This window comes from Cherax quadricarinatus, chromosome 6 (genome assembly GCF_038502225.1).
Source record: "Cherax quadricarinatus isolate ZL_2023a chromosome 6, ASM3850222v1, whole genome shotgun sequence".
Taxonomy (NCBI): Eukaryota; Metazoa; Arthropoda; class Malacostraca; order Decapoda; family Parastacidae; genus Cherax; species Cherax quadricarinatus.
In genome coordinates, this window is record NC_091297.1 from 31,492,584 (window position 1) to 31,506,715 (window position 14,132).

General features: G+C 43.2%; 1 protein-coding gene across 1 annotated transcript in view; it reads right to left on the minus strand.

Moving 5' to 3' along the window:
* Positions 1–14,132, minus strand: part of LOC128692697 (E3 ubiquitin-protein ligase HERC2) — a 133,406-nt gene that overhangs the window by 14,297 nt on the left and 104,977 nt on the right. The window contains exons 12-13 of the mRNA XM_070081259.1: positions 11,374–11,528; positions 10,680–10,769 (exon numbers count right to left, since the gene is read on the minus strand). Of these exons, the coding sequence (XP_069937360.1) occupies positions 10,680–10,769; positions 11,374–11,528 (245 nt within the window). The remainder of the gene's footprint in view (positions 1–10,679; positions 10,770–11,373; positions 11,529–14,132) is intronic.

A 14,132-nucleotide genomic window follows, 5' to 3' on the forward strand; every position in this document is an offset into this window, starting at 1 on the left:
TATGTACTCCTTGAATTCCTGCACATATTTTTCAGCCGCTTTGTGGTCCGAACTGGCAGCCTCACCATGCCTTATCACACTATGGATGCCACTACGCTTCTTAAATCTCTCAAACCAACCTTTGCTGGCCTTAAATTCACTCACATCATCACTAGTTGCAGGCATTTTTTTAATTAAATCCTCATGCAACTTCCTAGCCTTTTCACATATGATCGCTTGAGAGATGCTATCTCCTGCTATCTGTTTTTCATTTATCCACACCAATAAGAGTCTCTCAACATCTTCCATCACTTGCGATCTTTGTTTCGAAAACACAGTTGAACCTTTGGCAAGAACAGCTTCCTTGATTGTCTTTCTGGTGCCCACAATAGTAGCGATGGTTGATTGGGGTTTCTTGTACAGCTTGACTAGGTCGGCTATACGCACTCCACTTTCATACTTATCAATTATCTCTTTCTTCATCTCTATAGTAATTCTTACCCTTTGAGGTGTAGGGTTGGCACTAGAAGCTTTCTTGGGGCCCATGGTCACTTATTTTCCAGAAACAGCACCGAAAATACTGTAATAATACGAAATATTCCGAGTGTATGCTTGGATGTTACCGCGGAGGCTGGCTGGTAAACAATGGGACGGGGCGGCACATGTGAGGCTGGCTGAGGGCACATTGGACGCGTCTCGGACGAAAATCGGTAAGCGGGTTTTTAATCGGTATGGGCGGCAAAAATTTTGCGATAAAAGTAATCGTTATGCGGAAAAATCGCTATGTGATGCCATCGTTATGCGGGGGTCCACTGTACAAAGTTTAGGGTTACGTTGTTCGGCTGGCAGCGGGGTGTTGGTTTCGGTTTGTGGGCAGTCTTCCTTTGATCTCTATTATGTTCGATTTGTAGGTTTCACTGTTGGTAATCTTTGGTCATTCTGGGTGCTACTTTGGGTAATGCAGTTTTGCATGTAACTAGGTCATCATAGGAGCATTGGTAGCTCTGATAGTTGGAGAAAAGTACGGAGCTCGGAGGTCGCTGCTGCCGCTGCCTGCTTGACTTGGTTCTTGCCAACAAAGAGTCACTAATTAATAATCTTGAGGTTAATGATGAGCTTGGGGAAAGTGATCACAAATCTCTTAGTTTCAATATATCATGGAATTACTCAGATAACTGCAATCAAATCTCTGTCCCAGATTTTCACTTGGCCGACTTCATGGGACTGAAAAATTACGTGAGTGGGCTAAATTGGGATGTCCTGACTATGGGTCAGGTAGGTGATCTTGGATGCCAATATGACGTTTTTCAGAGCATAGTTCTAGCTGCCCAGATAACTTTTGTTCCAAGTAGGGAAATTAGATCTAACAAAAATGATCCCAAATGGATGAACAACAGATTAAAACATCTCACTGGTCAAAACAGAGGCATATATAGGCATATCAAAAGAGGGGATGGGCAGTTAAGAAATCAATATATTCAATTAAAGAGAGAAATAAAGAAAGGAATAAGAAAAGCAAAAAGGGATTATGAGGCTAAGGTTGCAAGGGATTCAAAGACTAACCCAAAAGGGTTCTTTCAGGTATACAGAAGTAAGATTAGGGACACGATTGGCCCACTTAAGAGTAACTCAGTCAGACCACTGACAGTGATAAGGATATGTGTGAAATTCTCAATACAGTGGACCCCCGCATAACGATATTAATCCATTCATGAGAGCTCATTGTTATGCGAAATTATCGTTATGCGAATGAATTTTCCCCATAAGAAATAATGGAAATCAAATTAATCCGTGCAAGACACCCAAAAGTATGAAAAAAAAATTTTACCTCATGAAATATACATTTTCCTATACACAAAGAGAAGGATACATGCACAATAGTAGAGTAGTACATGCACAGTATATATTGTGCATGTACTACTCTACTAAATGAAGAATAAATGACACTTACCTTTATTGAAGATGCAGCAATGACTGATGAGACACTGTGTCCTGGGAGTGCCTTTTCCTCCTGAGTACTGTAGGTCCTGTTTGGCATTTTCTTCCAGAACAGGCCTTACCACACTGTGTATGCCACTACGATTCTTAAATCTCTCAAACCAACCTTTGCTGGCTTTAAATTCACCAACATGAGCACTAGTTCCAGGCGTTTTTCCCTGTTCACCTGGGTGTTAGTCGACTGGTGTGGGTTGCATCCTGGGAGAGAAGATTAAGGACCCCAATGGAAATAAGTTAGACAGTCTTCGATGACACTGACTTTTTTGGGTTATCCTGGGTGGCTAACCCTCTGGGGTTAATTGTTTCTTGGTATTCTCAATAAGCCACACCAACAACGGTGCTACAGCAGCAGCAGCAGCAGCTGACATTGCTACAGCAGCAGCAGCTGACAGTGCTACAGCAGCAGCAGCTGACAGTGCTACAGCAGCAGCAGCTGACAGTGCTACAGCAGCAGCAGAAGATGCTACAGCAGCAGCAGACGATGCTACAGCAGCAGCAGACGATGCTACAGCAGCAGCAGACGATGCTACAGCAGCAGCAGCAGCTGATGGTGGTACAACAGCAGCAGCAGCTGACAGTGCTACAGCAGCAGCAGACGATGCTACAGCAGCAGTAGACGATGCTACAGCAGCAGCAGATGGTACTACAGCAGCAGCAGCTGACGGTGGTACAGCAGCAGCAGCAGCTGACAGTGCTACAGCAGCAGCAGACGATGCTGCAGCAGCAGCAGACGATGCTACAGCAGCAGCAGATGGTACTACAGCAGCAGCAGCAGCAGCAGCTGACGGTGGTACAGCAGCAGCAGCAGCTGACAGTGCTACAGCAGCAGCAGACGATGCTACAGCAGCAGCAGACGATGCTACAGCAGCAGCAGACGGTACTACAGCAGCAGCAGCAGCTGACGGTGGTACAGCAGCAGCAGCAGCTGACGGTGCTACAGCAGCAGCAGCAGCTGACAGTGCTACAGCAGTGCAGCTGACAGCAGCAGCAGCAGCTGACAGTGCTACAGCAGCAGCAGCTGACAGTGCTACAGCAGCAGCAGACGATGCTACAGCAGCAGCAGACGATGCTACAGCAGCAGCAGACGGTACTACAGCAGCAGGAGCAGCTGACGGTGGTACAGCAGCAGCAGCTGACAGTGCTACAGCAGCAGCAGACGATGCTACAGCAGCAGCAGACGATGCTACAGCAGCAGCAGACGGTACTACAGCAGCAGCAGCAGCTGACGGTGGTACAGCAGCAGCAGCAGGAGCAGCTGACAGTGTTACAGCAGCAGCAGACGATGCTACAGCAGCAGCAGACGATGCTACAGCAGCAGCAGACGGTACTACAGCAGCAGCAGCAGCTGACGGTGGTACAGCAGCAGCTGACAGTGCTACAGCAGCAGCAGACAATGCTACAGCAGCAGCAGACGATGCTACAGCAGCAGCAGACGGTACTACAGCAGCAGCAGCAGCTGATGGTGGTACAGCAGCAGCAGCAGCTGACGGTGCTACAGCAGCAGCAGCAGCAGCTGACAGTGCTACAGCAGCAGCAGCTGACAGTGCTACAGCAGCAGCAGACGATGCTACAGCAGCAGCAGACGATGCTACAGCAGCAGCAGACAGTACTACAGCAGCAGCAGCAGCTGACGGTGGTACAGCAGCAGCAGCAGCTGACAGTGCTACAGCAGCAGCAGACGATGCTACAGCAGCAGCAGACGGTACTACAGCAGCAGCAGCAGCTGACGGTGGTACAGCAGCAGCAGCAGCAGCTGATGGTGGTACAGCAGCAGCAGCAGCAGCAGCAGCTGACAGTGCTACAGCAGCAGCAGACGATGCTACAGCAGCAGCAGACGATGCTACAGCAGCAGCAGACGATGCTACAGCAGCAGCAGACGGTACTACAGCAGCAGCAGCAGCTGATGGTGGTACAGCAGCAGCAGCAGCTGACAGTGCTACAGCAGCAGCAGACGATGCTACAGCAGCAGCAGACGATGCTACAGCAGCAGCAGACGGTACTACAGCAGCAGCAGCAGCTGACAGTGCTACAGCAGCAGCAGCTGATGGTGGTACAGCAGCAGCTGACGGTGCTACAGCAGCAGCAGCAGCTGACAGTGCTACAGCAGCAGCAGCATCAGCAGTTGACCATGGTACCACAGTATTTTGATAATATTTCTCACCCTTTTTACCACAGGGTTGGCACTAGAAGCTTTCTTGGGGCCCATGGTCACTTATTTTGCAGATAAAATCACCAAAAACACTGTAATAATACGAAATGTTCCGACTGTATGCTTGGATGTTACCGCGGATGCTGGCTTGTAAACAATGCCACCGGCAGAACATGTGAGGCTGGCTCAGGCCGCACATTAGACGCGTCACGGACGAATAATGTTGAGCGGGTTTTTTTAGCGGTATGCGAGGCAAAATTTTAGTGATAAAATGTATCGGTATGCGGATTTAACGTTATGTGATGCCAACGGTATGTGGGGGTCCACTGTACCTACTTCCTCTCAGTTTTCACCCAGGAAAATACTAGCGATATTCCTGAAATAATAGATTATGTAGAACAGGACGATAATAAACTATGCACGATCGTGGTAACTAGTGACATGGTCCTCAGACAAATAGAGAAACTAACCATACCCCCGGCCGGGATTGAACCCGCAGTCATAGAGTCTCAAAACTCCAGCCCGTCGCGTTAGCCACTGGTTTGTTTGCAATCGTGTCATTACGATTTCTTGAGTCATGTTGACAGCAGAGAAACTAAAACCTAACAAATCCCCAGGCACTGATGAGTTGTTTGCAAGGGTGTTAAAGGAATGTAAAGAGGAACTTAGCATACCTTTGGCTAATCTTTTTAACATATCACTACAAACTGGCATAGTGGAAAATGGCAAATGTAATACCTATTTACAAGGCAGGTGACAGGTCCTTGGCTTCGAACTATAGACCATTAAGCCTTACCTCCATAGTGGGAAAATTTATGGAATCAATAATTGCCACGAATTCGTGGCCATCTAGATAGGCCCAGATTGATTAATGAATCTCAACACGGTTTTGCAAAGGGGTGTTTCTGTCTTACGAATTTACTAACATTCTTCACTAAGGTGTTTGAGGAGGTAGATCACGGTAATGAATATGATATTGTGCAAATGGACTTCAGTAAGGCTTTCGATAGAGTTCCACATCAGAGGTTATTGAGGAAAACTTAAGGCACACGGAATAGGATGAGAAATTTTTTCCTGGGTATAGGCATGACTGACAAATGGGCAGCAGAGAGTTTGCATAAATGGGGAGAAATCAGAATGGGGGCACGTTACAAGCGGTGTTCCTCAGGGGTCAGTGTTGGGCCCGTTGTTGTTCACAGTTTACATAAACAACATAGATGAGGGAATAAATAGTGACATAAGCAAATTTGCTGATGACACCAAAATAGGCCGTCCAATTCATTCTAATGAGGACACTAGAGCACTCCAGGATGATTTGAATAGACTGATGCAATGGTTGGAGAAGTGGCAGATGCAGTTTAATATAGACAAATGCAAAGTTCTAAATGTTGGACAGGAAAATAACCATGCGACATATAAACTAAATAATGTAGATCTTAATACTGCTTATTGCGAAAAGGATTTAGGAGTTCGGGTTAGCAGTAATCTAAAACCAAGACAACAGTGCATTAGTGTTCGCAATAAAGCTAACTAAATTCTTGGCTTCATATCTAGAAGTATAAATAATAGAAGTCCTCAGGTTGTTCTTCAACTCTATATATCCTTGGTTAGGCCTCATTTAGACTATGCTGCTCAGTTCTGGTCACCGTTTTTACAGAATGAATATAAATGCTCTGGAAAACGTACAGAGGAGGATGACAAAGATGATCCCATGTATCAGAAATCTTCCCTATGAGGATAGACTGAGGGCCCTGAATCTGCACTCTCTTGAAAGGCGTAGAATTAGAGGGATATGATCGAGGTGTATAAATGGAAAACAGGAATAAATAAAGGGGATGTAAATAGCATGCTGAAAATTTCCAGCCAAGACAGGACTCGCAGCAATGGTTTCAAGTTGAAAAAATTCAGATTCAGGAAGGATATAGGAAAGCACTGATTTGGTAAAAGAGTTGTGGATGAGTGGAACAAACTCCCGAGTACAGTTATTGAGGCTAAAACATTGTGTAGTTTTAAAAATAGGTTAGATAAATACATGAGTGGGTGCGAGTTGGACCGGATTAGCTTGTGCTGCTGGGTCTGGTGCCGTGCTCCTTCCCTGAGTGGAGGTGACCAGACTGGGTGGACCTGCTCTGCATGGGTCAGTAGGCCTGTTGCAGTGTTCCTTCTTTCTTATGTTCGTTCGTTCGTTCTTTCGTTCTCTCTCTCTCTCTCATATTCATTCTTTACCCATTCCTAATACTCCCTTGGCTCTTCCTTTCACTCCCCTAATATTTCTCCACTCTGCCTCTCTTTCACCTCTCATTTTCTCCCACCCTCTTTACTCTCCCATTTCACTTTTTCTCCCCTTTCCTTTTTCCCCTTTGCCATTACCTACTGTTTTTCTCTTGCTGCCTCCTACTACTACTCCCTCCTTTACTCCCCCTGCTTCTTAAAGCTCTCCCCATCTTGCTTATTTTCTCCCCTTATTGCTTCTGTTTTTCCTATCTCTCCTGGTTCTATTCCATTTCCTCCACTTTTTTGCTCTCCTTCCCTCCCAACTCATTCCCTCCTCTTCACCATCACTTCTCTTCCCTCCTGCTACTTTTTTCCTTCTCCAGCATAGACACCTCCACTGAAGGCAAAAAGTTATATAAAATGGCAAAATTTTACATACAAAATGTTAGGAATAACTCCCTCCGTGTGATACTTTTCTTCCCTCTGCTATTTTTCCCTACTCCTGCTACCATTCAGTCACCTTTCCCTGCTGCTATTACTACTATTCCTTCACTACCTACTTTGCCTCATCTACTACTAGGAAGGAAGGAAAGTAAGGGGACTGGATGATGATGCAGAGAAGAGAATAAGAAACAGAGGAAAGAAAAGGAAGGAGGGTTTGGTCCTGGTCTTAATTGACAGCATGGAAAACATAATAGTGAAGTAAAGATATAGTGGTTGGTCTGAGGACCAGAAGTAGCTTGACACAAGAGTTCAAAGCAAAAGAAATATTAATTTTGATGTGATTTTTCCACAGGAAGGATAGGGGAACCCCTACACTCCCAGATCTATTTTATGGGTTTTTATAAGGTGTGTTTCAGTTACTGGGATGACCTAAACCATAACCAGTCATTCCCACCTGCACCCACACTCTCCACACACTACTGTACCAGTACCTACCTACATTCACCACACTACTGTACCAGTACCTACCTACATTCACCACACTACTGTACCAGTACCTACCCACATTCACCACACTACTGTACCAGTACCTACCTACATTCACCACACTACTGTACCAGTACCTACCTACATTCACCACACTACTGTACCAGTACCTACCTACATTCACCACACTACTGTACCAGTACCTACCTACATTCACCACACTACTGTACCAGTACCTACCCACATTCACCACACTACTGTACCAGTACCTACCTACATTCACCACACTACTGTGCCAGTACCTACCTACATTCACCACACTACTGTACCAGTACCTACCTACATTCACCACACTACTGTACCAGTACCTACCTACATTCACCACACTACTGTACCAGTACCTACCCACATTCACCACACTACTGTACCAGTACCTACCTACATTCACCACACTACTGTACCAGTACCTACCTACATTCACCACACTACTGTACCAGTACCTACCTACATTCACCACACTACTGTACCAGTACCTACCTACATTCACCACACTACTGTACCAGTACCTACCTACATTCACCACACTACTGTACCAGTACCTACCTACATTCACCACACTACTGTACCAGTACCTACCTACATTCACCACACTACTGTACCAGTACCTACCCACATTCACCACACTACTGTACCAGTACCTACCTACATTCACCACACTACTGTACCAGTACCTACCTACATTCACCACACTACTGTACCAGTACCTACCTACATTCACCACACTACTGTACCAGTACCTACCTACATTCACCACACTACTGTACCAGTACCTACCCACATTCACCACACTACTGTACCAGTACCTACCTACATTCACCACACTACTGTACCAGTACCTACCTACATTCACCACACTACTGTACCAGTACCTACCTACATTCACCACACTACTGTACCAGTACCTACCTACATTCACCACACTACTGTACCAGTACCTACCTACATTCACCACACTACTGTACCAGTACCTACCCACATTCACCACACTACTGTACCAGTACCTACCCACATTCACCAGACTACTGTACCAGTAGACATGACTCAAGAAATCGTAATGACACGATTGCAAATAAACCATACCCCCGGCCGGGATTGAACCCGCGGTCATAGAGTCTCAAAGACTCTATGACCGCGGGTTCAATCCCGGCCGGGGGTATGGTTTACTGTACCAGTACCTACCCATCTACATCACACTACTGTGTCAGTACCTACCCACCTACACTACACTACTGTACCAGTACCTACCCACCTATACCCACACTCGCAACACTACTGTACCAGTACATACCCACCTACACCCACACTACTGTACCAGTACCTACCCACCTACACCCACACTACTGTACCAGTACCTACCCACCTGCACCAACACTCACCACACTACTGTACCAGTACCTACCCACCTACACCCACACTCACCACACTACTGTACCAGTACCTACCCACCTACACCCACATTCTCTACTCATTACTGTACCAACACTTTCCCACCTGCACCTACATTCACCACACTACTGTATCAGTACTTACCAACCCACACCCACCACACTACTGTACCAGTACCTACCCACCTACACCCACATTCTCTACTCATTACTGTACCAACACTTTCCCACCTGCACCTACATTCACCACACTACTGTATCAGTACTTACCAACCCACACTCACATTCTCTACTCACTACTATACCAACACCTTCCCACCTGCACCCACACTCACCACACTACTGTACCAGCACCTACCCACCTGCACCCACACTCACCACACTACTGTACTAGTACCTACCCACCTGCACCCACACTACTGTACCAGTACCTACCCACCTGCACCCACTCTCTCCACACTACTGTACCAGTACCTACCCACCTGCACTCACACTCACCACTACTGTACCAGTACCTACCCACCTGCACCCACACTCTCCACACTACTGTACCAGTACCTACCCACCTGCACTCACACTCACCACACTACTGTACCAGTACCTACCCACCTGCACTCACACTCACCACACTACTGTATTAGTACCTACCCACCTGCACCCACACTCTCCACACTACTGTACCAGTAAATACCCACCTGCACTCACACTCACCACACTACTGTACCAGTACCTACCCACCTGCACTCACACTCACCACACTACTGTATTAGTACCTACCCACCTGCACTCACACTCACTACACTACTGTACCAGTACCTACCCACTTGCACTCACACTCTTACGTACGGTTCAAGATATTTACTAGAGGAAACGTTCTGCCATGAGTGGCTTCTTAAGTCCTAATACATTTCTAATGTCCTGAACTGTACACAAGTGCCTTTTATCACATCTTGTCAGTATCACCACACTATTCTCAGTTATATTTTATCTCAGAAATAGGATAAAAGTTAATTTTTTTGTGATGATGGATTTAAAATGGAGGGTAAATAATATATAGGAGAGGCCTGGGGACATGATTAATAAACAGAGGATATGTTGCTAAGTGACTGGAATGCCTACAGTGTTTATTTTTTACAGTGTTTTAAAATTAGAATTTGTTGATTTTTGTGAATCATTTGTCAAATTACTGACTTCTGGGTGATTTGGAGGGTAGTTCTGATAGTTGAATGGGCAGTTTCTTGACTCAATCAATAGAATGGAAGTTAAACTAGCAAAATTGCAAGGAATTTGGTCCAACTGGAGTTCCGTTCCTAAGACCACGTCAGTAAATGAATTCGTTGCTAAGCAAGGAGCATACTATAATGGTAGTGAGTGTGTCAATCATCATTGATATAGTTTTAATGTCACCTTTGCACCATTTATAACATTTTTAGTATATTTTTAAATGCTTATAGTAGTGTATTGTATATTGTAATAAAAAGAACAGAGGAAATCAGCTCTAATATACATTCTTTAGGTATGCATACTGGTCAGAAAGCCCATCATAAGTCCGAGTCGTCAGTAAATGAATACATCACAAAGTGAGGAGTGGCTGTAGTTTTCTTATTATTCCTTACACTTGCACAGTTATCACTGCTCTAGCCATTGATCTATCAGTAGGTAAACAAGTGAAGCAATGACTGCCATACGATTCCTCCACTCCTCATTGAATACAAATGACATACTTCTTACAATAAAGATAAAAGCACATTTTAGAATAGGCAATTATTGGGACAACTCCACTCAATGTAGTTTTATCAAGGTGAATTAATTAAAGATCTAGAGTGAAAATTTGTACCAGTAAAAGTTTATTCTACAATGTGTCTTGTCTTCACCCTCTCCCTGAAAAAAATAAAAGCTGAAGATTCATTAATATTTAAATAACACTCTATACTTTACTTAATTTGAGTGAATATACGACTAACCTTGCAAGAATAGCGTGGCATCTTCAGCAGGAAGAAGCAAGTGTAGGACTCAGGCAGAAAGTGATCTGGTGGAGTGTACTTATCCAGAACCTATAAGGGAAAAAATCAGTGACACCAGTTTAACATAAGATTCTGTCATAATGAAGCCTTCAGAAAAGTTTACTTTAAGATCTCTCAATATAATTACTGTAATGTTTATGAACCGACATCTATCATAACACTTTCATTGTTTGTAGATATTGTTTTGGAAAGCATTTAGTGAAAAAAAAAGTCAGTTATCTAAAGAAGGGCACCCTGGGAGATATTATGTACAGTATTTTCACACATTAAAAAAATTATGAAAATATTTTGGCCAAAAAGAAAGTTCTGAGAAAGAAAAGTAGGATATGATTATGTTCTGGTTTTGAACAAGTTAACTTCTTATTTGCAATGCTGGAAAGTGAATGATCTCTAGAAAAATTTAGGGTTCTCAATTTCTAGTTTTAATGCATTTATTGAATATGGCCAGCACAAAAAAAAAAAAAACTACATCTGTATAAGAATTTTATATAGAATAAATTATACAAAGACAGTGATTATGTGTGAATAATGGTGAAAGTGTTTCTTTTTTTGAGTTGCCCTGCCTCGGTGGGAGATGGCTGACATGTTGGAAAAAAAAAAAATCTAAACTTAAAAGTGATAAATATAAGCTTACTTGGAATACGAAATCCCGGCCACGGAAATCAGCAATAGTGCGAGGTAAGCGCGTTCTACCCCAAACAAAGCGAAGGAAAAGTGATCGTTCTGCTGTGCTAAATTCTTCCATTACTTCCCAAAACCATTGGACTAAAGGAGCTGTTGCTTCAACACCTATTAAAGAAACAATTTTTTCACTTTTAGGATGAAAGATATTTATTATAGCACAGTCGCACTATAATTTTATTCATCTGCAAAATTTAATCCTATTTTCAACTGATACGTAATTCATCTGAATTCTTGATATTTTAATAATTAGACCTTCAGTTTCCTTTGCATAATCTCTTTAATTGTTAACCTCATTCCACAAGGTCTATATATGTATTAATAAAATTAAACGCTAAACTCAAAAGGGCCATACAGTTCCACAAGGTAGAAATTTTTTTGGGAACAGCATTGTACCATATATGAATGAAACAATAATACACTAAGATTGAAAGGTAAAATGAAAACTTGGAATCTGAAGGAACATTTTTACATTATTTTAAAGTAATATTTCCTTGAAACTTCATCCATATTCCATTACATTTCGCTTTCTACATTCACTTTTTTTTTTAAAAAATGTATAAACAGTAGGACCCCTGTATCCATGGGGTATACGCTCTAAGGACATGCTGTGGATACCACAACCGTGGATAGTAGCAAACCTTATATATAAGTCTTATACATACTTATTATAAAGTTTAATTGATAAATTATGCACAAAAAATATGTGGAGAATTATCACTTTTTCAGTGATGGGAAGCACTTCATGGCTTCACTTGGGCTTTGAAGAACTGCCAGCTTCTCTACTTTTGCACTTTGGGGCCATTATTATGCAAAACTAAGAGATATTTTTGGGCCACAGTAAATTGTGGATAACTGAAACCACGGATACTGAATCAGTGGTTACGGGAGTTCTACTGTATATGCATTAATGTATGTAGGTATAATGTGCTAGCATCAGACATTTCATTAGTTTAACAGGAAACTGGAAAAGCAATTTTTAACCCTTTCACTGTCGAGACCCCTGCTCACAAACTTGCTCTCAATGTTGAAGAATTTAAAAAAAAAAAAAAAAAAAAAAAAAAATTTATGAAATGATAATCTTTTAAGAACATAAGAATATAAGAAAGAAGAAACACTCCCAATGGTAATGACACCAAAAGTACGAAATTTGATTGAGAACTTACAGGATTACGCTCTCGCAAAGTAAGCGGTCTCAGCGATATGTATGCATAGGCGATTTCGCCCACTTTGAGCCCTATTTTCAGCCAATTCCATTGTTCCAGTCGACCAAACTCATAGCTATTTTGCTAGAACTCAATTTGTTCTATCAACTGAGAACAAGAAACCGCCCATTTACCAGTTTCAGCTACCCAATAAAGTGGTCAGAAATTGGCAATTTGGCCAATTTCACAAATTTCAAAATAGGGTCAGGAATAAACAATGCAGACATTCCTGGCACTAAAATAACATTTTCTCTGTTCATTAGTCACATCTCCAAGCCCCTCTTATATTACTCTTGATTTCCATTTTGAATTTTTATTCACACAAAAAATAGAAGATTTACTGTTATGCAGACTACAGTGGACCCTCGCCTAACGATGGCATCGCATAACGTTAAATCCACCTAGCGATACATTTTAACACAAAAATTTTGCCTCGGCTAGCGCTAAAAAACTCGCTCAACGTGATTCGTTTGAGACGCGTCCACGTGTGGCCTGAGCCCGCCTCACTTGTTCTGTGGGTGCCAGTGTTTACAAGCCAGCCACCGCGGTCGCTTCTAAGCATACAATCGGAACATTTCATATTATCACAGCCTTTTTAGTAATTGCACCTGCAAAGTAAGTCACCATGGGCCCCAAGAAAGCTTCTAGTGCCAACCCTACAGGAAAAAGGGTGAGAATTACTATGGAGATGAAGAAAGAGATCATTACTAAGTATGAAAGTTGAGTGCGTGTCTCCGAGCTGGCCAGGTTGTACACAAAACCCCAATCAACGATCGCTACTATTGTGGCCAAGAAAACGGCAATCAAGGAAGCTGTTCTTGCCAAAAGTGCAACTTTGTTTTTGAAACAGAGATCGCAAGTGATAGAAGATGTTGAGAGACTGTTATTGGTGTGGATAAACGAAAAGCAGATAGCAGGAGATAGCATCTCTCAAGAAATCTTATGTGAAAAGGCTAGGAAGTTGCATGAGGATTTAATTAGAAAAATGCCTGCAACCAGTGATGATGATGTGAGTGAATTTAAGGCCAGCAAAGGTTGGTTTGAGAGATTTAAGAATCGTAGTGGCATACATAGTGTGATAAGGCATGGTGAGGCTGCCAGTTCGGACCACAAAGTGGCTGAAAAATATGTGCAGGAATTCAAGGAGTACATAGACAGTGAAGGACTGAAACCTGAACAAGTGTTTAATTGTGACAAAACAGGCCTGTTTTGGAAGAAAATGCCAAGCAGGACCTACATTACTCAGGAGGAAAAGGCACTCCCAGGACATAAGCCTATGTAAGACAGGCTTACTCTGTTGATGTGTGCTAATGTAAGTGGTGATTGCGAAGTGAAGCCTTTATTGGTGTATCACTCTGAAACTCCAGAGTGTTCAGAGACTAAGTTGTGTGTGCTGTGGAGGGCAAACAGTAAGGCATGGGTCACTAGGGACCTTTTCTATGACTGGTTACACCATGCATTTGCCCCCACTGTGAAAAATTACCTCCTGGAAAATAAATTGGACCTT